Source organism: Boleophthalmus pectinirostris, unplaced genomic scaffold, assembly GCF_026225935.1.
Source record: "Boleophthalmus pectinirostris isolate CB_2022bp ecotype Guang Dong unplaced genomic scaffold, ASM2622593v1 HiC_scaffold_21, whole genome shotgun sequence".
Taxonomy (NCBI): Eukaryota; Metazoa; Chordata; class Actinopteri; order Gobiiformes; family Gobiidae; genus Boleophthalmus; species Boleophthalmus pectinirostris.
This window is the reverse complement of record NW_026571175.1, coordinates 20,843,624-20,871,612: the sequence shown is the minus strand read 5'-3', so window position 1 is coordinate 20,871,612 and position 27,989 is coordinate 20,843,624. Positions and strand designations below refer to the sequence as shown.

The following is a 27,989-nucleotide window of genomic DNA, read 5'->3' as shown; positions in this document are numbered from 1 at the left end:
AATAAATGTAATAAGCCTTGTTTTGTGTTTTATTGAAAAAGATCATACAATAGAAAATGGAGACTCACATTGGAGAACAGTCTTATGTTATGGAGAGAAACATTTAGATCCTTCAGTGAATTACTTGACAATGTCCGCATTTACTTTTTTACATTCAATACTTTTGTGCGAGAGCTTTTCAGACGATTAATTTCTTAAATGGCAAAAATATACAGTGTTTCCTAGACAGTATCTACTCTACCATGGCTAGAGATGGGTTCCAGATATGATCTAAGAAATGATAACTAAATTAAGCTTATAAAGTGGTTATAAAAAGAAAACAAAAATAAATGTTTGGTTAAAAAAAGGAAGAAAAAAAATTAAGTGATTAAAATATATGAAAACTAATCAAAGTGGCAAAGGCAAAGTAGTAAAGCCTCAAAATTAAAATTGTGGATCTGGGAGGGCATCTGGTTTAGAGACCTAATAAAGGCTGTTGCTCTGACAATATAGCCTTGTTTTTAGCATATCTCTTCCAAATACTTCAAATTAGAGTTTAAAAGTCTTGTTATTAGCCAAGGCAACTCCTGAATATAAAATATAACTAATAATTCCATTAATATTATTAGTTTTGATCTGTTTTGATAACCGTTACAAATAATTTTTTCTTGTGCAATTGTGTTATGGTGGCAAGTAACCCCACATGAGAAAGTATTGATAGAAATTGAAAGCTACAGTATTATTTTAGTATTATTTTCAGTAGTATTTCAGTAGTATTTTAGGTTGCAGCAATTTATGTCACTGAAAATGACTTGATAGACATTTTAAAAGATATGGATTTACCTTAATAAACTGAACAGGAAAGGCTATTTGTGCTTAAATATGTGCAATGACACTTGATAAACTGCGAAACTCTGTAAATGATTGGAAAAAAGAAATGACAAGAGATTTAAGAGTTGAAAATAATGAAAAAAATCAAAATGATTGTGTGCGAAAAAGAATAAACTGCAGATTTTAATCACAAAAAACAGCAAATTTTGTGAAAATGTAGTGTCAAATTGTCCTTTTTGACAGTTCTGTGTAGATCAACATTACGAATCCTTGGTGCAACTTGACCGGTTTTTCTTTTCATCTTGTAAAAACACAACATAAATGTTTTTTTTGTCCATAGAAATATTTACAAAAAGACAGAAGCCGGATTTGCCACGTCAGCCGATTTAGCATCTTCAGCGTCATTCCGAATCCTCCTCTTCTGGTATGTACGGTTTGTCGTCCAGGGAGTCAAAATTGTCGTTGCCATGGTTACTGTTGTATTTGGGGTGCAGCTCTCTCATTGACAGGATGCGGACCAGCATAGACTCCATGGTGGTGTCATCCAGTGGTGTGGAGGAGAACCACAGGGGGCTGTTCGGGACACAGCAGCGCTCTGGGAGCAGGTAGAACAGGTTTGTGCGCTGCTTCACTGATTCAGAACTGAGAGGAAAAAAGTAAAGGTTTGGGAAATTAAGTTATGAAGCACAATTTATTCAACAATGAAAGGAAACAGTGGGATAAAAATAAAATAAAAAATAAAACTGTAGCATCAATTAAAGGTGCGCTAGTGGAGAGTTCGCCGCCTGCTTGTCTCTATAGAAATGCATTGTGCTCTATGGGAGAATTCTTTCTTAGGTACTGCAGCTCCAGAGCTAGTCAAACTCGCTCAGGACAGAGGGTGCGTGTCTTATCCAATTATTATTATAGATCCATGGCTCAAACAAGGACCAAACCAGAACAAGACCCTTATTTTCTTAAACAGTTTCAAATGATCATATCACAGATGAACAGAGTGCACCACAGATATAACTCAGGCTTCTATAGAGTTTGATGTCAAATACATCATCAAGTCTCACCATTTTGAGAGGTAGAATTCATAAAGTCGGACAGGACATCGAAGAGGATTCTCTGAGTTTTCAGGCATCTCTAGCACCTCCTCTGTTGGGTCCTCGCTCTTCCGCTTCTTTGGCGCTGGTGCATCTGTATCTGACCAAAAAAAAGTCAAACAATTTAATAATGATCTATTATTCTGAAAAAATAAAATGGCAATTTATGGATTTGAGTTCTAGAAAATTGCAAAACTCGATTATGCCATTCATTTAAAATGGCACTTACTGTTGTCAAAATACTAAACTTCAAACTTGATTCTGGTACTAAAGAAAAGTCCTGATATTGGGTCCAAAGCATTAACATCTCAATTGAAAAAGTTAAAAAGAGCACCTTTAAACAATAGTAATAGTAAGTAATAGAAAACTCAAGATTTTAAGCCAATGGTTGTTTTGGATCTAATGGTAGGATACACATTCACATATTCATATGTTGCTTCCAAGTAGTTTCATAGTTTCACTGCTGTGGGTCTTTTAAGGTTGTTTTATAATGTTGTTTCCACATCAAAACATACCTGGAGTTGTGTTGTGTTTTGTTTCATTCACACATGTTTAACACACAAACCCTGAATATTTAGACTGAATTCTTCCCTCAAACAGAAAACACTCTGTTCCACCTTGTGATGTCATGTGGTAATACAGGAAGTTCTCCATTGTGGTTTTAAACTCCATACACCTTCACTAGAATAATTTGGATAATTTCAGCCCTGGAATTGCCCAGCATTTTGAGCTTTGGAGATGTAGACAGACTAACAAAACACAACTCAAAGTATGTTTTTCATGAGCTATCACCATTCTAACATGGCTTAAAGCTCACAAGAGTTGATTTGTATAATATAAGTTTTTGCAAGCTTTTATAGTCAAAGGAGCCTGCAGTTCTATCAAATCAAGGTTACTATTATTTCCACAGCTTTATTTTGCAACATGTGATACCTGCTGCTGGGGGCACTTGTGGCAGCACGTGCTGGGGCACAGGAGGGTAAAAGCGGAGGAAGGTGGTCTTGTTGTTGCTGGGGTCGGTTTTTGTGCAGCGCATGACGTGAGCGAATGAGAGCTGCCGATGCTGCTCCACCGTCCGAAAGCCAAAGTGTTTACAGCAGAAAAAAAGCAGTGTATTCAGCAGCACGATGGGGGAATATGCCCCCAACTGTTTACACTCCCACATGAATGACTCCTCCACACGGGAATGCACGTAACCTGTAAACAAAATACAGAAAGAAGATACAAGGGTTTAATGTCAAATCAAATATGGAGACTGGTGGACACGTGAAGAGAGACATTGCACATAACCTGTTAACAAAATACAGAAAGAAGATACAAAGGTTTACATCTTTTTAGCACATTTTTTAAAACAGCTATCATTCACAAACACACCTGCACATTGAATTCAGCTTGTTTTTTCAACACTAGAGGCCTGCTCTCACGTGCTAAAAGACTTAGGCTGTGTTGAACAAATAATCTGTCTACACAGTCATTCAAACACGTTGATACTGAAGAAAAAAAAAAAAAAAAATCATAAAAATTGGGGAAAAAGAGATTTCCTGAATAATTTTAGAATGATCTTGATCTGTATCAGAACCATTATTAAACCAAACTGAAACATTAAAGAAAAAAACATTGAAATAAAATACAAAAAACATTTTAATGATTGCAAAATGAGCAGGTAAAACTCACCGCTGGATGTGACGATGGGTTTGAAGTCTCCCAACATCTTTGTGAAATCTGCAGAAAATCGACTGTAAAACCGATCCATGAAGATGTTCTCCACACGACCATTATCAAACAGGTGCTAAAACAGGAAATAAGAGCGTACAGGTTTAAAGGCTGAAGTTAAAAATAAGCATTATGGAACTTTCTTGGTGGTATGTCTGCCATGTGCTTGTCTCCATGAAGATCGTATTGTTAGGAATATTTTACATTATAGCATTAAAGATATCTGTTACCACGATACAGATACATTTATTGTGATCATTCAAACATTTTCAGGCCATAACTCCTCGCTTTGAATAGATGACTACCTTTGAAACCAGCTGAACATTTGAGCAAATAACAATAGTATCTCCATGAGGACAAGCAGTTGACAGAAACCCACGAAAACGTTACAGAATACACCTTTAACCATGTAAATTACTGTGAGAGTATTCTGTTACCTTCTGAATGCCGAGGCAGAGGTAGTAGAGGCTGTCGGGGGAATAGGGTTCTCCATTTGGACGTTTAATTTCAGACATGAAGAAACACAGACTCATACTGAGCTCTGCTGTGGTGCACTGGAGCACGTCCTCCTTCAATTCAAAGGGGCGAGCTGTAAAAATACAAATGTAAAACACAAGACAGTTCTAAAAATGTAAATAACACAGTTTCTATTTACAGCCAATGCGCAGTTTCTGTAGCTGTGGTTGATTTCGTCTCCAATGGACCCATTGTTTCCAGGCGTTCAGTCCGTATTCACTTTTCAATGTCACTTCGGTGTTAACAGGGGCGCTGGGGACCTCTGGCTCTGGGGACTTGGTGTACCGCTTTGGCTTACGACCCTTCAAATATATATATAAAAGAAAAATAAAATAAAAGATCATTCATAGGTATACGATTAGGTACAATAATTTTATGGACCCGGGAAGTAATGCAAGTGTGCTGTTAGCATCCTTGTTGCCATGACTGCAAAATTCCACTCTGAAAGTTGTGATAAGCACTTATAAACTCATCGCGGTGAATAATTAGGACATTAGGAATGCACAAGGTAAGTGAGGAATAAATTTGGATCACTGCAAGTAATTCAAATTAAACAAATTCTTTTTATCACTTTAAAAAAAGTAAAAATATCTGAATCTTACCCGTCTTTTCTCTCTGGCTTTCCGAGGATGTCTTGCAGGAGGTGATGGGGCACGAGGGGCCATTTGTCTTAGTTGGGACAATGACTCCAATGATTCTGTGAAAAAATAAATTTAGCCCCTCTTACCATTTTTGGTGACACCTAAACAAGACCATGAACGCTCATATTGATCACAGGCTCCTGAAAATGTGTTGTTTAAATCAGTTTTTAGACTTTCTCATAACTTTTTCATCTAAGTTTTGTGTCCATGGTAACTGCTGAACATCCCGGCAATGGAAATGCATTTTAGAACACCCCAAGCTTGATGTCAATGCCAAGTATTAACAGTGCCCATCTGAGAGATTTAAAAATACTGACAGTCTCTTTACCAATGGTGTGGTCGGCCTCTAGGTCCATGGGCGGAGGGCTGTATGTGCGGTTGTCATGGTACTGGACATTCGGCGTTCCTACGGGGATGTCAATGAGCGGGGTGACCTTTTCGTTGGCGAAGGGTTGACTGGGCGTCCTCAGACCAACGTCAGTCTGCTCCCAGTTATTCAGGAAAGATGTCAAGTCATCAGTGTCCAAATCATCACTGTACGTACTGGTGCGGTCTGGTAAAAAAAAACACAACAACAAAAAACAAAATATTTGTTCGAATGAAGTATCAAAATAAAAGGAAATTTATGACTTGAAGGTGCACTATGTAACTTTCTGGTGGAGGGTCCGTCACCTGCTTGCTTCTAAGCATATGCCATTGCTCTGCCTGGAATGTTCCAAAGTATGACATTAAACAACTCTACATTACATTTATTCAATTACAGGTGACTTTATAGCTCAAAAATATGTAGAAAAACATTGTGACTGTGAGTGGAGTTGCCTCTCCACAGATCTGACCTGTAACTTGGTCTGAATTGGTTTTCATAAAGATTAAAAGGTTTAATGCCATACTGCCAAACGTTCCAGACAAAGCAATGACATCCCCATGAAGAAAAGCATTTGACCCCCCTTCCACCAGAAAAGTACACAATGCACCTTTAAAACTCCTTGTTAGGAAAGAGTCAGTCATAGTCTCTGATACCGTTTTAAGATTTCGAATTATTTGAACTGTAACTCGAAATACACCAACATTTAAGTTTAGAGACACCATCTCATTCAATGTTTTTTTTTCTTTTTTATTACCACTTTCTACATTTTAGATACATACAGAAGACATCTAATATATAGACTTCTGTAGGAAATATGTTTTGATGTTTTTGGCTACTTTGAGGATTTAAACATATAAAATATCTTTGCTATATAATTGCATACATTTTGCTTCATACATTTGAGGTCTTCTGTATGTAAATAAAATGTACAACATAGCAAACATTGATGATGTGTTTAACCTTTTGAATGGTAGTGCATGTATCAGGCCTTAAATTGATATATGGGGATCTGGGGGAAAAAAGTGAGCTTGTGAGCTTTTAGCCGTGTTAGAATGCTGTTACCTCCTCAAAAACATACTTGGAGTTGTGTTTGAGTAATCCTGCAGTTAGTCTGTCTACATTTCCAAAGCTCAAAATGCTCTGTTCCACCTTGTGATGTCATGAAACTGTATTTTAAGTTAATAGCTAACAGCATTTACCTTCCTTTGGAGATTGGCATTGGAGTTCGAAATGATCCTAATGATTCTAGTGAAGGTGTATGGAGTTTTAAAACACAGTGAAAGAGAGTCCTGTATTACCACATGACATCAAAAGGTGGAAGAGAGTGTTTTCAGGGAGAGAATACCTCAGCCTAAATATGCAGGGTTTGTGAGTTAAACATGTGTGAATGAAACAAGACACAACTCAGGTATGTTTGTGATGAGGAAACAGCATTATAACAAAGATCAGAACATGGCGTAATATGTGCCCTTTAAAGTCTCATTGTTACCGTCGTGTGCAGGTGCGTTGGTTCTGCTCGACTGTCTCCCGGGAGGTTTCTCTGTCGTTTTTTCTTCACTGTCCTCGGCGACCATCTCCGCCATCAGGATCAGCTCCGCCTCAAATGGGTCAGACGGGATCTTCTCCTTGATTTCCTGAATGGTCTCCACGATTTTCTCTGCGTTGTCCATCGCCACCGGGAGAAACATGGGCACGGGCAACTGGGACAACAATATAACAGTTTTTTTTTCTTAAATTTACTCTTGTGAGCTTTAAGTCATTTTAGAATGTTGTTACCTCACTAAAACATGCGAAAATGAAATAAAACACAACTCCTGGTATGTTTTTGACAAGGAAAGAACATTATGACATAAATCAGAAAATAACGCAATAGGGGTCTTTTAAATAACACTTTTTAGCCAGACTAGGATTGTTAGTTTTGTACGTACAGGAAAAGGCAGGCCCAGGGGGTGGGGTGTGCACTGGCTGTACATCCCCATGGGGACCGGGACATAAACAGGGACAGGCACCGGCAGGATCAGGACGTCGGGTTTAGATTTATCTGCAACAAAAAAGTGAATGTGGTTATTTCATGAATGGATTTATATTGTCCTTATTTGCACTGGCTCTCTGTCTTCAGGTAAATGTCCCCAACAGTTACATACTTTGATTTGACATTATAATACCCAAATCAATGCAGCCTTCATTATTTTAGTTAAACTGCATTTAAGACATAAAAATAAGAAAAAAAGAACATGGTAAAATTCTGTGTAATTTCAGACTGGTTTAGTACCTGTTTGCATTGCGGAGTCTGTGGTCTGAGTTTTACAGGAGACACCTTTATTTTGAACGAGTGGTTTGCAAAGAAGAGCCTTGTTCTTCAGGATTTTGGTCGGAGGAACAGGACCAGAGGGAGCAGTCTGGGAGACAATTCACAATTTATAATGTGGGAACAAATAATGTTTTCAAAATGTGTTAATGTGTCTATAAATAGACTGATTTCTTATACAGACTTAACTTTAGGAAAAAATATTTGATTGTTTTGTGTAAATATCGAAAAGCAAGTATGCAAACAAAAATCAGCATTACTGTGAAATTGTGTATCCTTACTAACTTTCAATTAATAATAATAGATTTTATTTGAATAATGCTTTTCAGGACACTCAAAAACGCTTAATAAAAAAAAAAAAAATTGGACTGTTGCCATGGAAACTAGCAATTTAAAACGATATTGTATGTTTTGAATGGTGAAAAGTCACCCATATTTATGTGATACATCACACTCTCTTGATTACAACTTATGCTAAAATCAAACTTGTTGAAAAGGAATAGTTAGTTAGAATCTCCTTACTGGTTTCGCATTTGTCGTCTTAACTGCGACAGCACCTGCAAATAAAAAAATAAAAAAATGTTATATAGAAGGTTTGGACTCACCATCTCATTCAATGTTTTCAATGTTTTTCCCCTTTTTTCCTACTATTTTCTACATTTTATATACATACAGAAGACATCAAATTAAATATTTAGTAAAGAAAAAAAGCCAATATAATAAACATATTTTGACAAAGCAAAGAGTGGCTATTTTGAGAATTTGGTCAAAAGATATAAAATAAATATTTTGTAGAATTAGAACTGTTTAACTTTTTTTTTTGGCTACATAATTCCATATATCTTACTTCATATATTTGATGTCTTCTGTATGTAAATAAAATGTAGAAAGTAGTAAACGAATAGAAAAAAACACTGAATGAGAGACTGAGTCCAAACATTTGACTGGTAGTGCATATATATTAAATTTCTAGTTCATACTTCTAATTTCTGTTGAAGACAATGGACTTGTAAATGATTCTTTTGTCCTGGCTTGAATTGGTGCAGAGCTGGCCAGCGACATTACGTTAGCGATGACAGGAGTAGCAGCTAAAGGAAGAAACAAAATTAGAAGAAAATTAATTTGACTTCACATACAGTGAATTGTGGAAGAAGTACTCAGTTTTAAAGTAAAAGCAACACATGAAAAAATCTACTTAAGTACCCTTATAAAAATGTGCTTACAAGAGTAAAAAGTAAAAGCATTTCACACAGTTTTTGTGGTCTAATAATCCTCCAAATATAGTGATTTTGATAAAGAATTTTGTTCAACAGAAATTATTGATTTTATATTTTTTCTAGCCATTTTTATTTGTGCATTTTTGTTTGCTCAAACAACAAATGTGTGTACTACAAAAAACAAAAAAAGTTCAGGCTATTCAAAACAAAAACAAAAAAACGTTTACTTTCCAGTCCTGTTGAAAAATGTAGTGGAGCAGAAAGTAGATACCTGCTCTCAAATGTACAGACCATCTAAAAAAATGTGAATATCATGGAAAAGTTCAATATTCTTTGTCATTCATTTCACAAAGTCAAATCCATATATTACAGACTTGTGACACAGTGAGCATTTCTTGAAAGTTTGATCATTATGGCTTACAGAAAAGGAAAACCCCAAATTCTGTGAATATTGTGAACAAGTTGAATACACCCTATTCAGGTAATTAACTGAAAACATCTGCAAAGGTTTCCTGAGCCTTTTAATGGTCTCTCAGTCTGGGCGAGTGGGCTACTCAATCATAGAGAAGGCGGCTGACTGGACAGATGTCCAGAAGAGCCACTGACACCCTCCACAAGGAGAAAGCCACGAAAGGTCAATGCTAAAGAAGCTGGTTGTTCACAGCATGCTGTATCCAAGAACATTCATAGAAACATGTGGAAGAAAAAATGTGGTAAGAAAAGGTGCACCAGCCAAAATGACAGCAGCAAGAGGATTCTCACGAAAAATCCTTTAAAGAATTTGTGGGAGCTTCATAAGGAGTGAACTGAGGCTGGAGTTACCGCATCAAAAGTCACAACACATAGATGACGCCTGTATGGGCGATAAGACGATGTCAGTCTCATCTGGGCTGTGGAGAAAAAAAAACTGGACTGATGAAAGTACATTTTGCATGACATTTGGAAATCAAGGACCCACAGTCTGGAGGAAGAGTGGAGAGTCATTGAATCCACTTTGCATGAAGCACCTTATTGATCTTATATAATATTCAAATTTTCTGAGAAACAGATTTTTGGGTTTTCATTATCTGTAAGCCATAACCATCAAAATTTCAAGAAATAAAGGCTTAAAGGCGTCACTCTATGTCATGAGTCTATATAATAGACAATATAAAAGACAATTATTATTACAATTACAAAAGTACAATATCATTAAAAAGTTCAATATTCAATAATTGTCATTTTTTTAGATGACCTGTACTGAGGTAAAAGTAAAAAGTATCCACTTTAAAATGTATTTAAGTATGGAGACCTAACAGTCATACTTACAGTATTTTACTACTCTTATTTACACATTCCACCACTGCATACACAACATTACAAATCATAAAAATACAAGGTAGTAATAACAAATAAATGGTAATAAATGCGTTATGTTGGTTACGTTTCAGTTTTAGTGCCCCCTGTTCCTGTGTGGTCTTAATGCAGAACTGCAGCAGACAGTTGAGGTCACAGAAATGTTTAGCATCGCCCAAAAGAGACAAACTCTGCTTCAGTTTTCCTTTTCGAGCACAAAAGTCACATTTTGCTACCTGTAAGAAAATAGAAGACAGAGTTACTACTCCAAATATTCTCATGAGGATTAGAAATGACCATGTCCCTAAAAACATTAAGACAAAAGTGTATGAAAACTGCAAAATTGACACAATAACCACAGGACTATCAGATTTAAAATGACTAAAACCCAGTAGAAAGAGTATGTTGTCATCTTTAGCTATGATAAACCTTATTTGAATGGCTATTATGTATTGCAAATAACAGATCAAATAAGGTTCAAAATGTCAATTTGACAGTTTTTATTTTTTCTCTGCTCTGAGTGAAACTGAAGGTAACAGCAGTACCACAATATTATTTAAGCTGTATATTGTATATTATGTATGTAACAGTTCTATTTTGATTGGAATTATTACTAAACTAAAATTAGAGCTATAGAGATTTTAAGATGTTTAATTCTAAATTTAGTTTTTCCTAATGTATATCTGGATGTTTTAATTTTATTTTACCTTCTCTCAGCACTCTGTTCTGAGCTCATCATTCTGCAAGCCAAATTTAATTTAATTTTTATTTTTTTATCTACTTGTGCAACTGCACTAGTTTATTGGCGTACTACAATATTGCAATAATAATTTAACCTCTGGAATATCTTAAACAGAGACTCACGTGGCAGTAAAGCATGGTGTAATTGGAGCGGCAGAGATCGGAGCAGAACTCCTCCTCTGCGTTGCCGTAATGAGCCGTCAGAACCTTCTTAGAGACACTGTGACAGAAACTGCACGAATGACAGTGTTTGCCCCAAGACATGGTCAGGTCGTGTCTGTACAGCAGTTTACAGCCTGAAAAACATAACAGAGTAAGTAAATATAGAAGGATTATCAGGCTACGTCACTGTCCACTCTATTGCGCATGTCCCCTGCACAAAAAGCCACCGTCTTGTATCATGTCAGTGTGTTGTAGATTTCAGCTGAGGTAAATGGATGTATGACCACTGAAGTTTCTTCTCGTCATTTACCCACTCACCTGCATTTAATGCATATGAGTCATTAAGACATGTCCCATTCACTTATGTTCATTTAGGAGCATGACTTATTTTATCACACGCTGATAAACTGTTTTAGTGCTCTGAAAACCCTTTTCACTGAACTAAAACAAGCATTACATTTGACATGACTATCATATGTCAAATTATGTTAGTTTTTAAATGATGACCAATGTTACCGTCACTGCAGAAGTTACAGGTTTTGGACATGATCCGTTTGACCTCTTTGGTGACCTTTTCGACTTTGCAATAATCACAAACATTAAATAAAAAGTTGCTCGTCTTGAAATCCAGAAGGCAGTTCTGACCGCAAAAGAAGACCATCTTGTCCTAGGAGAGAAAAGTACAGTTTTGTTTATGGCTCTGGGTCTTGTGACAAAAGTTTTATTTTGACAATCTTAAATGATATGAACATTTGTTTCTTGTGCCTGTCCTTCAAATATAATTTAATATCTAATTTTTGTGGTCTATCCTTTGAAGATACCCAATTTTGTGCATTATTAATGTAATTAATGTTGTGCCCCTCCAATCACATTAACACATTACCTTAAACTCATAAATCACACCTAGACAGTTACTCTTACTCCAGTACTAGTTTTCCCAGATACTTTTGCACTCTTAAAAGGGCCCATATTGCACCATTTTTGATTCATGTTACAATGTTATTTCCTCATCAAAAACATACCTGGAGTTGTGTTTCATTCACACAAGTTTAACACACAATTCTGCATAATTAGTTGGAGTTCTTCTCTCAAAAAGAAAACGCTCTAATCCACTTTGTAATGTCATGTGTGCGTTTAAACTCAGTACATTTTTACTAGAATAATTTTAATAATTTCAGACTGGAATTGCCAATCTCTACTGAACTAAAGATAAACTGTAGCTGTTGGCTTGAAAACTACCACTTCATGACATCACAAGCTGGAATGGCACATTTTATTATTGATTACTCTACCCACCTCTGAATATAAACTGCTAATCACATACATATTTATATATTTTGATCTGAACTGTGAATACCTCTATTTGCAGGACCTCTGGCTTCGCAGTGACTTTGCTCTCACACTGTCGACAGTACAGGTGTTTGGGCAGAGGGGGGAGGGAGATGGTGGAGGTGGGCTGAGGGGCGATGGGGACCTGTGGAGCCAATCCTGCCCCTGGTAACTTGGTGAAAACATTTGAGAGAGATGGCTGCTTTTTGAATTTTTCCTATAGACAGACAGAAAATTAATAAACCATGTTTAATTTTTTTGGGTTAATATGCACTGCACAACTTTTCTGGTGGAGGGTCTGGTACCTACTTGTTTCCAGGGAGTTGTTATTGCTTTGCCTGGAATGTTCCATGGTATGACATTAAACATATCCATCTAGCATTTATTCATTATGTGTGTTTCTATTGCTCAAAAACACAATAATTTCTTCTGTGAATAAAGATGACTCTCCACAGATCTGAAGTGTAATAGATAAGTAAAATCTACTGTGAAACATCCCAGTAAAAGCAATAACATTTTCACAGAAAAAAGGAGACTCTCCACTAAAAAATTTGAACATGTCCTATTATAAAGACAAAAGTAAATCATTTAACTTTACCCATATGTTTCCATTAGGGGGTCACACATGGGCAATAACCTGGATTCTTTGAGTTTTTGCTGATGTTCAAGTATCACACAAACTAATAGACTAAAATATAACAGACGTGCCGACATACAACTACAAGATTACAGTGGATACATTTGTAAGGCTAATAAAAATTAGATAAACCATAAACAATGAGACCTGATTTTTTGTGTTGTTTCATGCCAATGAGAAATCTGATTATCAAAAACCCAGGCGACACATGCCAGTTAATATATACATTTTGAGATTAAGAGTTGTATTTGGAAAACATTTTTAAAATGAAATTTAAATGTTTCATTTTTAAAATGAAATTTAAATTTTGAAAATTTTTTGATACATTTCTGTTTTTGCTAAATCATATCAGATGAAACCTTAAGTTAACAGATAGGACCAGATTTTGGTGTGCCTGTAAATGTATTTCTATTATCATTTGTGTCTTATTATACATATTTTCTACTTTTCAAAATCTTCAAAATCAATAAATAAATTGCACACCTCCTAGTCATTCTAGGGACACTTTTAAGATCTTTCTGATCTTTTATAATATTGTTTCCTCATCAAAAACATACCCGGAGTTGTGTTTTGTTTCATTCACATGTTTAACACAGAAATCTGTCAGTTCTTCTCTCAAACAGGAAACACTCTGTTTGTCCTTGTGATGTCATGTGGAAATACAGGAAGTGCTCCACTATGTTTTTAAATTCCAGTTGCCTTCACTAGAATCATTTGAAAAAATTCAGCCCTCCAATTGTCAAATGTATCTTTTGGTCTTTGGAAATGACAGACTAATAATAAAGAGTTACTCAAAAATGTGTGAATGAAACAACTCTGGGTATGTTTTTGATGCGGTAATAGCATCATAACATGACTTAAAGCTCACAAGAATCCATTTTGTGTAACATAGGACCTTTAAAGTCAATTCATATTTACAGATAGTAAAAAGCTTGATGATATAGTTTTACAATACAAACACATATTTTCAGTCTGTTGAGGATGTTTCATAGTTATTTTACCTGAAATGAAAGAACACAGGGCAGAGAGCAGAAGTTTCTGATTGAGGTATCGGACATGGCCAAATGATACGAGGGGACAGTGATCTTCATACAAGTGTCACAGCTCAAACGCACTCCTGAAGAAAAGTCAGAGCTTGAGTTGAATTATGCAGTACCTCATTTTGTTACATAGACCTGCAAGATTATTATCTATTAATAATTATCTAATCAAAATAGTCTTATTATGCATAACTCTAGATCTGTACAAACATGTTCTGAAAAATGATTCTTGTATTAGTTTGTCTGTTCAAATTTCAATGTTTTTGTACATTCTTCTGAACGTGTTTAAAATAAGAACTTTGAACAGAATCCTATAATTAAAATATAAATAAATCACAATTCAAATGGCAGTGCTTTTCACAAAAAAAGAAAAAAGCTAGGTTTCTACTGTATTTTACAAACTCTTGGTCAGTCAAGTTCTCTACATCACAACTCACACATAAAAAGACCAATGAACAGATACAAAAGGAATCAAACTGCCAACCAGTGGCATAGTGGGATAGTAGGACTCACATAATACTACTTCATCTCACTGAAACGTCAGCATATAAAGATGAATAAATGAATGTGAATAGAGTGGCTTGAGTGGCCAATGTCTCTTATAAAACTATGCCTTATTTAACAACAGTCTCTTGCTATTTGTGTCACTTATTTAGAATTTATCATTACCAATTATATTTTTGCTCTTTATTATTATATTTTGTTGTGATGTGTGAGATACTGTGTCCAAGTAATTTTCCTTGTGGACCAATAAAGTTTATCTAAGTCTAAACATGATCTTTCACCTGAGGTGCTGACGGTCTGGACTTTGTAGGCCATGATGCAGCTGGTGCTACAGAAGAGGTTGACTGAGTTGTCCGGGTTTGTGTTCTCCACCATCTCCGACATCAGGCGATGAGAGCGGCACATCGTACAAAATGAACTTGACTGGTTTTTCTGGCAAAGAAGGTGGTAAAATTATAGATAGATAAAGAAGTGGACTACAGAAAAGCGACGTTAACTGAAGCTCACAAAGCTAGCAGTTATTGGAGCAAATTTGGGTTCTATATTAGGAATAGGGATTAATTTAAAGGACATAATGGAGAAATAAATACACAGGATCACATACAGTGGGTTAATGTGAACATTTTAAGACCAAATGATGAGGTTCACTGCGGCAGTTACAGAGAGAGGGGTGACAATTTTTTAAAAGATTTTTAAGTCAGAAGCATGCCCATGTTCATTTCCTATTTAGGATGCAGCAGCTAGTGGGTTAGCTATGTCCATTTATACAGTCTATGGGTAAAATAGAAAAACAATGCATTATGGTGTGCTATGCCTAGAGTTTAAAGGTGCACTTTGGAAGATTTCTGGGGGAGTAACCTGCTTGTCTCCATGGAGATAGATAAGCCATACTGTTAAACTTATCAGAAAAAACTTCAGACTCTCCATCAGAAAACTTTCATAGAGCATCTGATTTATTGATACCATAGTATTGAAAAATACTCATATTTTGAAATCTGTTTGCCAGTAAAAGAAAAACTAAAAATGGTTAATAGACAGGTCTCATTATAATTAAGTAAAAAAATATGTAAATGAGCAAAACTTGTATATAGCCGAGATGCATTTTATTATTATGTTTCTCTATTTTATGTTTATTTGTACAGGTACATTTGTATAATTACACCTCATTTGACATCAGTCTCTTGCTATTTTTGTATTATTATTTTGAATTTATTATTACCAGTTATATTTTTGCCCCTCTCAGGCTCAAATTTAGTTTCAGTAACAGGAAAAATCTGATATTTAGGGAAAATTATCATATGGGGTAGTAATATACAATCCTGACTTTTTTGAGCGAGACCTTCACATGCAATGCGTTCTGGGATGTTGCAGATATGCAACATTGGCCCGGTGTGGTAAATTAACACTGAAGACTGAATATGATATGAACACTAACTTTATTTGTATACCGCTTTTCAAAATAATGTTTCAAAGTGCTTTACAGTGGCAGAACAACAATAAAAACAACTTGGTATAGATCACTATTTTGTGTGGTACAACAAGAAACAATTTTTTTCCTTTGTTAAGCACAAAAGTACTTTGCACTTCAGGCAGGCCGTTTCCATGTAGCCATTCTTGCACAGTCTGCATCGTCCACGTTTATCAGCATGGATGGGAAAATTATCAAATCTGTCTAGTCTGACGACATCCCATGGCACAATGATCCTCTGAAGTGGAGGTGAAGGTTGGGCAGCTTGATGGGAGTTCTGGAGCATCTTCCAATGACAGTCGTCCTCTTTTCCTGCTGTTCAATTCAGCCTGTTTTCCAACCTTGATGAGGACATCTGCAACTTGAGCACAGAAGTCAAGAAGTGGCATATACTTCTTCTCCTGCTTCAGGGTAAGATGACGGCAATAGAGGAGCCAGCCATCGACCAGTGATAGGTCAATCAAATAGAACAAAATGCGCAGATACCAACGACGTGGGCGGATGTCAATGCAATATAGAGCTGCAAACATGTCCGCAAAGTCTACTCCTCCCATGTTGCTGTTGTACACCTTGACAATGTGTGGTCTGTCCACTTCCACATATTCCTTTCTTCTCTTTCAGCCACCTTCTGCATCTATCAACAGGATCAGGGCCAATGAAGGATGACACCAGTAACACTACCTTGTCATCATACCACTTCACGAAGGCCATCCCACTTGTCATTTCGTATTTCACTTCATACGCACCACTCCCAGCCTTTGACAGGTCCTTGTCACTTTTGAGGGTACATCCGGGGAGACGGTTACAATTGATAGTAGCAACTGTTAGAATTCCCATTTTCTCCAGTTCCACAATGAGTTCAGGGGAAGTAAACTGGTTGTCAAAGTAGCACTTGTAGTTTAGTTCTTTTGGAACTTCTGATACGAGACGAAGCACAACTTCACCGGCAACACCAAGTCCACGCTCATTGGTCACAGTCCCTTTTCCAGTGTATATTTCAAAGTCATAGACTAGTCCAGTGACACCTGTTCGAGTAAAAACTTTGATTCCCCATTTTTTCGGCTTGTTCTTGATATACTGTTTCATTCCAATCTTCCCTTTTGAAGGGGATCATCTGCTCATCAATGGTGTGGTTTTCTTCCAGTTCAACTTTCAAACAGTTGGCACGGACTTTCTCAAGTACTGGTCGCACCTTGAACAATAGATCGTATCCAGGCTCACCCTTTTGCTTCACATTGGTATTGTCGTTCATGTGGATGTATGTTCGCAAATGATCAAATCGCTTACGTCCGATGACTGTTGCAATTGGGTCATAGCGTGTTGCCGTCTGCCAGTACAGGCGGTACGATGGCATACGTACTACGGTCATCAAGATGTGTAAACCAACGAATTGCTCCATTTTAGATGGGGTTGTTTTCAGTTCTAGCCCATTCTTCATAACTGCATACAGGTTAGATTGGTGAGAAATATGTTCGAACACGGATTTGTCCATGAATTGATCAAAATACCACTTTGGACTTGGTATTTTGTCTGGTGGAGGTGAGAACGCAGGTCCTTGGAAAGAAGAGTCTATGTCTGCTGCTGGGGGTTTCCTCTGCCTCTTTGTTTACTGAAGCTGGGCCTGGCTGAGGTTCATCATCTGGGACCTCAATGTCACTGTCTGCTTATATGTTATGAATATCAACATCAAGGTGGTTGGGATTAGCTCTTTCTTATTACTGCCAGTGGCTCATCATCAACAAGGTCAGACTCGTATACTTCAGGAGCTAAATCTGGATCGCCAATTTCATTGTCTGAAATGGATTCTGTGTCAGATAAAGCCCCATGTGGAAGGCAAACCATCTCAATGGCTTCCCTGACTGAAAATCTTCATTGGCCTGCATAACGCTCTGCAATTCCTGCAAAGAGAGTGTCCTGTAAGATAGTTTGCCAAAAAAAAAGCTCAGTCAAACAAAGATCTATATTATTATATGTGCCACGGCATTTAGACTACATCAGTTTTCCTCAGTGCACAGTCAAATGAACATCATATATGCCACTGCTTTTTTCAAATCTACTTCTGATAGTTTGTAACTTCAGTCCAAATTATTTCATTTTCCATAGGCTATAACCTCAATGAAACCTCAAAGTACTAAGTAAACAATGGTGACAGGAAAATAACCCTAGTATAAACTGTTGTTCAAAATATGGGCAAACTAGTAGATAAAGCATGTGGCATCCACTGGTACCTGTCCGACCATACGTTGCAAATCTGCAACATAGAAATAGAGCTGCCCCTGGGAAAAAATCTGGAAGAGATAAAATCTACTAATTGGCATGTACTGTATCTATATATATTCATGATTTATCTTATGCAGTTTTGGTTTCATATTAATGGAGGCTGGTAGTGATACTTACATGAACTTGATGCTTAGAAAATCCGTTTCAGTGAAACCAAGCGGGCAGACATGTTGGAAGAGAGACAGCGCTGCCATCTGGTAAGCAATTGGGAAACTGTTGCTAATGCACAACTAAGTCCTGCAGTGGTACTCCTGAGTAAAAAAGACTCATAAAACATGGATGTGGAGTAATTAGGTAATAGACATTTAGCTGTTGCAAATCTGCAACGCCTGCCTGGAGAGGGTTTTAATATTACATTATATTATATTATGATGTGTAAGCTACTGTCTTCAAATAATTTCCCTTGTGCATCAAACAACTTTGTCTAAATCTAAAACTTAAAAACTAGAAATATGTGTTGGTGATTTGACAAGTAAAGTGACTTAACCACAGTCTTTTAAAAATACCTCTTTGTATTTGGTGAGGCAGTCCTGGTTGCAGAGGGTCTTGTTGCCGTCACTGAGGATGAGGAGAAGCGGTTTGGTGCTGAAAAAGGATCCACACTGGACACAGCCGGACATCGTCAGTTTATTTGTCGTCCGAAACGTTTGAAAACAGTCATCGCTGCAGAGTTTGTGCAAGATTCCACATAGAGACACCTCATGCTTACTCTGAAAATAAAAAACACACGAAAGTGCAATATGTAAACTTTATATTCAGCTACGTAGTGACTTGAACTGACAAGGATGCAAGCCACAGTTGTATTCCTTTCACATTAAAAAGCTATTTTTCAATACTTTGATGGTCCTAAAAATACAGCAAGTCATTATTCAATAGAAATTCCAGTTCAAATGTGTCTTTTGAAAAGGTGCATTGTGTAACTTTTCTGTAACCAAAAAGTTACAGAGTGCACCTTTAAAGTTTAGTTCAATCCAATGTCAGGTGACTGCTGAAAATCAACAAAAATATATCTAAAAATTTTAAAAATATCTGTCCCTTTTGTTACGTTCCACAGCAGTAAAACGAGCTTGGGTTTTATCTCAAGCGCTGCTTTCGTACTCACAGCGGCATAGCGACTGCACATGCTGCAGAGTGCCTCTGTAGAGGCTGAGGTTGAAGGTCGTGCAGTGGGGAGTTTTTTAAATGAGAAGAGGCACTTCTGGCTGCAGAAGTTCTTCACCACTCCCAAAGAATCAGGACAGACGACCATTTCGTGAGGCCGTTCAATCACCCTGCAAATACAAAAAATATATATTTTTATTCATGTACGGATTTGTTAGATTGGGACAGTACATGTTAATGAATTGCCATTATACATGCGGTAAACTTGTAAGATTTTAACCCTCACAAACATGCTCCGAACATGCTCTCATTCTGTACATCAACACTGGAGGCGAATTAGGTTAAGCATTTTGCCCAATGACATAGCAGAAGAATTCAATAGTACAAAGTGGCCCCATAATAACTGCACATACACAAAAATAATGAATGTGACCAAATAGTCATTCACAAATACAAGAGAAAAGGCATTATTATGCTCTATTTAAAGGTCCTATATTACGCAAAATTGATTCTTTATGACATGTTATAATAATAATGTTATCTCCTCAAAAACATACCTGGAATTGTGCTTTGTTTCATTCACACATTTGAGAAACCTTTTAGTTTTAGTCTGTCTATATCTCCAAAGCTTAAAATGCTGCTCCATCTTGTGATGTAAGGAAGTGATAGTTTAAGTTAACAGCTACCTTTTACCTTTTGTTAGAAGAAATTGACCATTTCAAGGCTAAAACCATCCAAATGATTCTAGTGAAGGTGTGTGGAGTTTAAAACATAGTGGAGCACTTTCTGTATTACCACATGACATCACAAGGTGGACCAGAGTGTTTTCAGTCTGAGTGTAAAACTTAAAAATGACAGTATGTGCGTTAAACATGTGTCAATGAAAGAAAACAACTCCAGGTATGTTTGATGAGGAAACAGCAGTAAAACAGATCAGAACGTAGTACAATATGGGACATTTGAAGATCTTAGCCACAAACTGTATTACCACATTATGCAACCCCATTACACAGTGAACATTGAGCTGGACTAACTTGCGACACTGGTGGCACATCCGATCATTCTTCTTGAGGTTGGCGGTGAGGCAGCTGGTGGAGCAGTACACAGATGGGCAGCCCTTCCTCTGAAACGCTGTCTGACCCTTCACCAAAGCCTTTTTACACCTGGAGCATGACATGTGACCTGAAGGAGGCTGCGCAGGCTTCTCCGGGGGAACAGAGAAAACTGCACCAATCTGTAGGTCATTCTGTTAAAACACCAAAAAAATTGTCAGTTCAAGTAATAGATGAATTCATTTCAGACACCCCAAGCCACGCAGTTCGTTCTTGTGATATGGAGTAGGGATGCACCAATCTGATGCTGGTATCAAATACTGGAGCAAATACTGAAATTTTTTGCTGAAAAAGCTGGTGCATCCCCAATATGAAGGAATAAGTGTCAACATAAATTCAAGAAATGTGGAAATGTTCAGAATCAATGATGAAGATAAAAACTGAAATATGCAGAAGTTGGAGCAAGATTGTTTGAGAGGAGGAAATGTGGATGATGGGGTTGGTTGCAATGGAAACTAGGGCTGAACAATATACTAAATATACAATTGCAATTTTTCTGAAACGCATTGTGATTAAAGGTCAAGGGTTAAGAATCAAGATTACCCAATGGCTCGCCATTTTTGTGAGAATCATAATAGCAATGACACTCTGCTTCGTATTGAGGGTATTGAACATGTGAAACCACTGGCAAGAGGTGGAGACAGACTTCAAAAATTAAATCAAAGAGAAGCTTTCTGGATTCATAAACTGAGAGCATGTGAACATCCAGGTTTAAATGAGGACTTTTATCTGTCCTGTTTTTTATAATTGTTTTTTATAATATATTTTTTCTTATAATATAAGATTTAATAATGTTTTTTATTAATGTTGCATTTACAACCACTGTAGGCTGATTCTTTATGTATATTATTTGTTATTATTGATAAGGATGGCAATAAAATATAATTAATGATAAAATTACACTAATATAATATAAATATTATAAAATATATGTGTGTGTGTATATATATATATATATATATATATATATATATTAAAAAATTATGATCTAGACTATAAATATTAAAAAAATATTAATTTTATTTTTAATAAATTATTGGTAACAGTAATAATGGGAACCTTATGGTTATGATTTATTATTATTTTTTTATTTTATTTTTTGCCTGTACCATGTCCTGATTTTGTGCACCTGTTTTGTCTGCCTCCAATTTACTCCAGTCTTGCTATTGGTTGATGTGTTCTATTTGAAGGCCACACCTATGCCTTGTTCTTAATTAAGCCCTGATGAAGACCAGTTGAGGTCGAAACATGTTGGCTTTGGCCATTCAAATAAAGGCCTTTTAATTATATTTTTCCTCGTGCGATGTGTTTACTTTTTCTACTGTTTTGGAGTGCCTGGAATCCGTTGTGTCTTGAGTCTTAATCCTTTTTTCCAAGAGCACCCTCTTTGCTCCTACTGATTGGAACACCTGTAGCAAACAGCCACATTTTTGGTCTTTCTGCATTGTGATTAAATTTGCGTTTTTTGTTTTAATGAGATTCGGTTCAAAGTTCACATTTTGAACACAGATAGAAGAATTGCCAAAAAGACAAAAATATGAATGACAAAAGATAAGAATCACATTTCAGAACATGTTTGTACAGTTCTAAACTGCAGGGCTAGCAGTTTTTAAGCAGAGTAAGGGAATATTTGTCATTTGTGGAGAAAATTGTGATGCAGCCTTTTAAATGGCAATTGCAACCGTAATAGAAATAGGAAAACGTAGTGATTTTTATATTAAAGATAATGGAGAGAATAAACACACCTTTGGGGATTCCTCTTCGTCTTTCACAGTGGTGGAGGAATTCAGGGCTCGGTCGTACTCTTCATCCAGAGGCTCATCCTTCACTTGGACCAGAGCTGGAGACGAACTTTCTGACTCAACCAACGTTTTTTCCTACATTAAACAACACAAGTAAAAAAAATGATTAAAAAAGCTTTATTAATAACATTATAATTTAATGGTTAGAGTTCTTGACATTTTAACTGCAAATTAAGAGTACGATATAATAATACATAATAAATTATTATCAATAACAAAAATGTGGCGGAACACTTGGCACTGACACAATCACTCTAAAGCAAGGGTTCTTAACCTTTTTTAAATCTTGGGCCCAAGTTTTTCTGAACAAAGTAACCTAGGGCCCCATCTCATATTAAATGCATTATATTGTGGGGTCTCCAAGGAGGTGGTCCCTAAGGATAAGAATCACTGCTCTAAAGCATTATTAATTCAATAAATAAATAAATAAATAATCCTAAGAAACCCTTAAGTAGTTAATCTATACAGTATATCGTCTATAGTCTGTTGAGATATGTTTTGGGTTTTTTTTAATGTTGAAAAATTGTTATCAACTAACCAATGAATTTAGTAATTATCGTGTTAGGGCTAAAGTTTATAATATTAGGTCTAACTGAATAATGTAAAATATTTAACGGAAAATAAGATAAGAGAAAAGGTGTACATATTTTGGAGACAGATTACTTACTTTTGTGCCATTGACTAGGGTGGAAGGTGAAGAACTCCCTAAAAGATAAAATATACATTAAAATTATATTTTTTAAAAACTTATTTATGCACATTTGTCAGTTATGTGAATGACACAACATCAAACTTTTACCTGTGTTGGACAAAGCTGGTGACTGGCTAATGTTCATATCCATTGTATTTTCTTCCTCTTTTATTTGTGCCTCTTGTTCCTCTTGGTCGACTGTCCCAATGTCCATGAGCTCATCCAGGGCGTATGAAGAAGTAGCTGCTAAATTTCCACTTAAACTTCCCTCTGGTGGTTTAATGTCATCCTCCTCTGAAGAGAAATTATTCTCATCCTGAACAGGAGAATTTTGATCCTCTAACTTTATCTCCTCTGTTTTCACTTGTTTGGTCTCATCACTGGCCTTTGGATTTTTCCTCCATTTGGTCCACACCTATCTGGTCTGTTACCTGCAGAAAAAAATGACAATGTGATAGATGATCAGTTTTTAATTCACATTTTTTCTTCCAAAACAACATATCATTGTTCATCTCTTGCTCCTTGCGTGCATGCTGGTACTATTCTTACTTTCCATTTTCAATAATAAATGCCTTTGAAGGTGCACTATGTATTTTTGCCCCCACTGGCTCAGGCTTTATGGAGATATTGCTTTGGTAGTTATTTTTTTATTGTTAAAGTATACTGAATAACAAGCCACTCTTACTGTGAAAAGGGTTGTCACATATCTGACCTGCAACTTTGTCTTAAATATTCCCTCCATGGAGACAAAAGGGGTTTAAAGCCATACCATAGGGAATATTGTAGAAACAAGAAAAGTCTACCGTAAGTAGGTGATGAAAAAGTACCACGGGGCACCTTTAACCACACGCGCTTATCATTGGTCAGTGCACGTGTGTGGCAATAACAAGAATTGTAACTACAATATAATGCAGTATTATGAATGTGCGTTGTTAAAAGCAAAGGGGAAAACATTAAAAGACACATGTTACGTTACAGTCACGGGACATGGTAGCAGCGTTAGCTTTTTTAGCTTTTGGGCGTAAACACAAAGCGAGTCCAGATGCAGCGAATGTTTCGTTAAAGCAATGTAGCCTTACGCAAATGATCAAACTCACGCATAGATAGATAACTGTTGCCATTTATTGCTGAATAAACAATAACAACAAAAGGTTTAGGGTGTTACCTTCAACTGAGCCACTTCAGTGATTTCAGCCATGCCTTGTTGATAGCACTAGTTACCTGTAAACACTAGCTGCAGGTTGCTAAGCTAACATTAGCAGACCCATAAACATACTGGGCCCGCGGGTTAAATCAGAATATAGCACTGCGTTCAACTGACCAATGCACCCACAGAGCTACAATGGCATTATGATTGGACTGAAAATAACAACTGCACATTAACACACATGTAACATCCCTCTAAAGACTGTCCACAGCTGGATCAGCGTGCAGGTTTACCGCGCAGGGGCTGGGACTGATTACAAGCATCAACACAGAGCCACAGGTGCCGTGCAGCTCCGTATCCTGCTCCAGAGACTTCAAATTCACCGGAGCCTAGTACTTTTGTAAAACTGCGTCCAACTCATTAATAAATGTGCATTTATTTGTTCAGTTTTTCAGTTTCTGGAAAAAAAAAAAAAAAAAAAAGTTGCTCTTCCTCGCTGGGGTCTGAAGGTAGTCTTTGTGATCCACTGCGCTCCTGTGCGCCTCCACTAGGTGTAGCTGTTCACTGCAACATTGCAAAATATATTAAGATGTGTTTCTCAACATATCAAACTAAAACAGCAACAGTTTTGTTCATGCCATGGATATATTTCATTACAACAACTACAATGTCATCCCACAATGCATTGCTCAAAAAGGTAAAAAACTGATTTATTCTAGAAAATGTAGAAAATGTCAAACACTACAATAACAATATTTTTGACACAGACTTTAGTTGTAGTATATTAGTATATAGGTCTATTTGTATAGTCTAGTATGTTTTTTACTGTGGCATCTGAGTCTACATGGCTGTAACGTGATAAATACAGAGCCTGGCTCCTGTAGCATCGCAAGCTTCATTTTTTTTTTTTCCCCACTGAAAATAAATAAATACAAATTATGCATTAAATAACAAACAATACTGGAACAGGGCGAGACAGAGGTCATGACAGGGGAGGTGTAGGGTAGCCAAAGGTCACACATATGCAAAGTTCACATTTAAATAAAATAAAAACTAATTAGAAATTAAACAGCTTAAAAATTTTCCAGGTTTAACCACTTTGGAATTGGATGAGAAGAGGATGGTTCTCTTATAGTATTGCTTTTCGGACAGGAAAATGGAGAAGAACATTTGTAAATATGAAATTTTGCCAGGATGATTAAAACATTAATTGTATTGTTTACTTTTCATGTGATGCAATTTGCAAAAACCAAACAGCATATCTTTAAAAGAAAGGGTAAAATGAGACATAAAGTTGTGTATATGTTTCACGAATTCCTTCCAAAAAAGCAGTCTGGGCAGGTCCAAAATAAATGAGAGACGGTTTAATTTTTTTATTTCACAGAATGTACAATTTGTGTCCATTGTCCTTCTAAGATTATTCTTCACCAGATATCAATGATGTAGAAGTTTATATCAGATTTCCATTTGCTTATTGGTGATGAGATACTTGTGTGGTAATGTCCATACATTTTTCCATGGAATAAGTTTCTCCAGTTGTGAATCACATATGGGAGTTTAGCTATATTTCTTAGAAAAAAAGTCTCTTATTTTCCTGTCTTTGTTTAATTAAGATCACACTGAAGCCACTGATTGAATCTTTTTTAGTCTCATCAATAATAGGGTTAAAGTTCAATTCACTTTGCTCTCTTTCTCCTTTAGCAATTACAATGCCTAAATATGTAACTGTTGATTTAACAGGAATATTGTATATTACTGATTCACTACACTCTTTCAGTGGCAACAATTCACATTTCTCTAAATTCAATGACAAACCAGAAGCTATCTATTGCCTTAAGGATTTGAGCTGCATCCTTCAAAAAGAGTGTAGTGTCATCTGCCATCTGACTTATCATAATGTCTCAGTTGGCAACCCTGTCTGCTACTTTCTAAAAGAAAGGTGGCTAAAAGTTGAGCTGCTAGCAAAAATAGATACACTTATCTACTTGGAGTACTACACAGAGCACTTTCAAGCGAGGAGAGGTGCCATATTTAACCCAGATGGAGGAGTTGCCATTACAGTACAGGGTTTGACCTACTTTTATATAAAGACACCCAAAGCCAAATTTGAGTAGTGATTGGTAAATTAATTGATGTTCCAGTGTATCAAACGTTTTGTAAAGGTCCGCTTCATTTGAGTGGCACTGAACACTACAGGTGACGTCACACTTGTGTAGTCCACTCTTTATAGGGTCTGTGAGGGGAGTCTGTGAGGGGAGTCTGTGAGGGGAGTCTGTGAGGGGAGTCTGTGAGGGGAGTCTGTGAGGGGAGTCTGTGAGGGGAGTCCGTGCCATGGATCTATAAAACACTACCTGCCTATACACAATAAGTTCAGCTTTTGTTTCATCAGTCTACAGAATATTTTCCCAGGCACTCTGGAGATCATCAAGATGTTTTTTGGCAAAAGTGAGATGAGCCATAATGTTCTTTTTTGTCAGCTATGGCTTTCGCCTTGGTTGGAGCACAGCAGCTAAAAGCTCTGTTCATTTATATGTACAGTTTACAGGTCAACAGGTAACTAGGGCTATCAACAAGGCAGGGCTGAAATCACCCAAGTGGTATAGTTGAAGGTAACACCCTAAACCTTACGTTGTTATTGTTTATGTAGCAATAAATGGTAACAGTTATCTTTGCGTGAGTTTGATTATTTGAATCAGGTTACATTGCTTTAAGAAAACATTAGCTGCATTTGCGTTTACCCCCAAAAGCTCTTAAAGCTAACGCTGCTACCATGCAGCAATACTGCCATGCATGACATTTTTGCCTAGTCTCATCTTATGGTTGAGTCATGAACACTGACCTTTACTGAGGCAAGTGAAGCCTGCAGTTTTGTAGATGTTGTTCTGGGTTCCTTTGTGACTTCTTGCATCAGTAGTAGTTGCTGTGCTCTTGGTTTTGTAGGTCGGCGACTCCGAGGACTGTTCACCACTGACTGTACCTGATGGTCAGTTTTCTTCAGAGTAAGTGCTGACTCCTCTCTTATACAAAACGTATAAGTGAGGTAGTTGAATTTTATGACCTTATACTGTACATGTGATCAATTATGCAATGACTTATTAGGGTAAACTGCATTTATTAGTATGAGTCCATTTAATAAGCTACTACACCAAATAGGTTTACACATGAGGCATTGAAGGAATCTGAATAATAATGATAAACTTGTACATAACATTTTTAATACTGATGCATTTCTTTATTAGTTTGTATTTCCAAGTTATTTTGTGTTCTTAAAACTTCATATTAGTATCAGAGCTTTGTAAGGCAGCCTCCTGAGTCCTTGCATGTCTGTATCCCACTTTGCTCATGAATATAAATGTCTTGACCCAAATGTCAGCCTAAGCCCCAATTGTTGCAATAGGCGTGATCTACTGTCCTCAGGGGCTCTAGAGTCTCAGTGTTTAAAGTCTCAGTGTGATAACAAGTCAGAATATTTTATCATAAAGCATAAGATTCGTGTTCTTCATGTCATGTTTTGACTGATTTCCAAATGACACCGGCCACCCTTGTCATTTATAAACTTGTATAAAACTAACATATAGCGTAAACTGTGACTATGAGCATGGCACCTCTTTATTCTTACCTGGGGTGCAGGTAGAGCAGTTTTCTTCAAAACCGATCTCTTCTTCTGTCTTGGGCCTGAAGGAACATAATCGTCGTCACTGAAGTGCGCACTGCACACCCGAAGAGTTTTTACCTTTTTACATTTGGTTTCCAAATTCAAGCCTAACGCAAGAAGCCAAAGTCGCCTCAGAGCAACGTCCGTGACTGGAAAACGGTGAAATTTGTTCGGATATTCAGCCAGATTTTTGTTGTTACAGCCTGGGTAATCACAAGTCCGCACCATTTTTATATATGTTCTTGAATAGCTTATACTTATCTCTCTAGCTCTCACGTTAGCTCTCACGTGTAAACACTGAGCATGTAAACACTGCCAAACACCT

The 27,989-nt window shown here is 36.7% G+C and overlaps 1 protein-coding gene across 3 annotated transcripts; it reads right to left on the bottom strand.

Moving 5' to 3' along the window:
* Positions 1–13: 13 nt before the first annotated feature.
* On the bottom strand, positions 14–27,974 carry LOC110167362 (zinc finger MYM-type protein 4). 3 transcript variants are annotated; one of them, XM_055157295.1, is made up of 27 exons: positions 27,629–27,974; positions 26,849–27,026; positions 22,971–23,293; positions 22,839–22,876; positions 22,115–22,246; positions 20,292–20,503; positions 19,259–19,427; positions 18,663–18,866; positions 14,690–14,840; positions 13,866–13,981; positions 12,256–12,444; positions 11,415–11,565; positions 10,860–11,032; positions 10,084–10,231; positions 8,424–8,531; positions 7,966–8,000; positions 7,408–7,534; positions 7,064–7,176; positions 6,625–6,835; positions 5,097–5,321; positions 4,730–4,824; positions 4,267–4,429; positions 4,049–4,200; positions 3,573–3,687; positions 2,832–3,095; positions 1,869–1,998; positions 14–1,452 (listed from the first exon to the last, which is right to left on the bottom strand). In XM_055157295.1, exons 3-27 carry the CDS (start codon positions 23,074–23,076, stop codon positions 1,212–1,214), a joined length of 3,768 nt encoding a protein of 1,255 aa, XP_055013270.1. In that variant the 5' UTR covers positions 23,077–23,293; positions 26,849–27,026; positions 27,629–27,974; the 3' UTR covers positions 14–1,211. The 3 variants fall into 3 exon arrangements, with proteins under 3 accessions (XP_055013270.1, XP_055013271.1, XP_055013269.1); XM_055157296.1 differs by having other exon boundaries at positions 26,849–26,986; XM_055157294.1 differs by lacking the exons at positions 26,849–27,026; positions 27,629–27,974 and adding an exon at positions 24,028–24,501.
* Between the last annotated feature and the right edge of the window lie 15 nt (positions 27,975–27,989).

Coding starts and splice junctions, on each gene's coding strand:
- LOC110167362 (XM_055157295.1), bottom strand. CDS start 23,076: ATGGACATTGGGACAGTCGACCAAGAGGAACAAGAGGCACAAATAAAA. Junction 11,566..12,255: donor CAGAGGTCCTGCAAATAGAG/GTATTCACAGTT, acceptor TTTCTCTCCTAG/GACAAGATGGTCTTCTTTTG. Junction 1,999..2,831: donor ACAAGTGCCCCCAGCAGCAG/GTATCACATGTT, acceptor TTTTTTGGTCAG/ATACAGATGCACCAGCGCCA.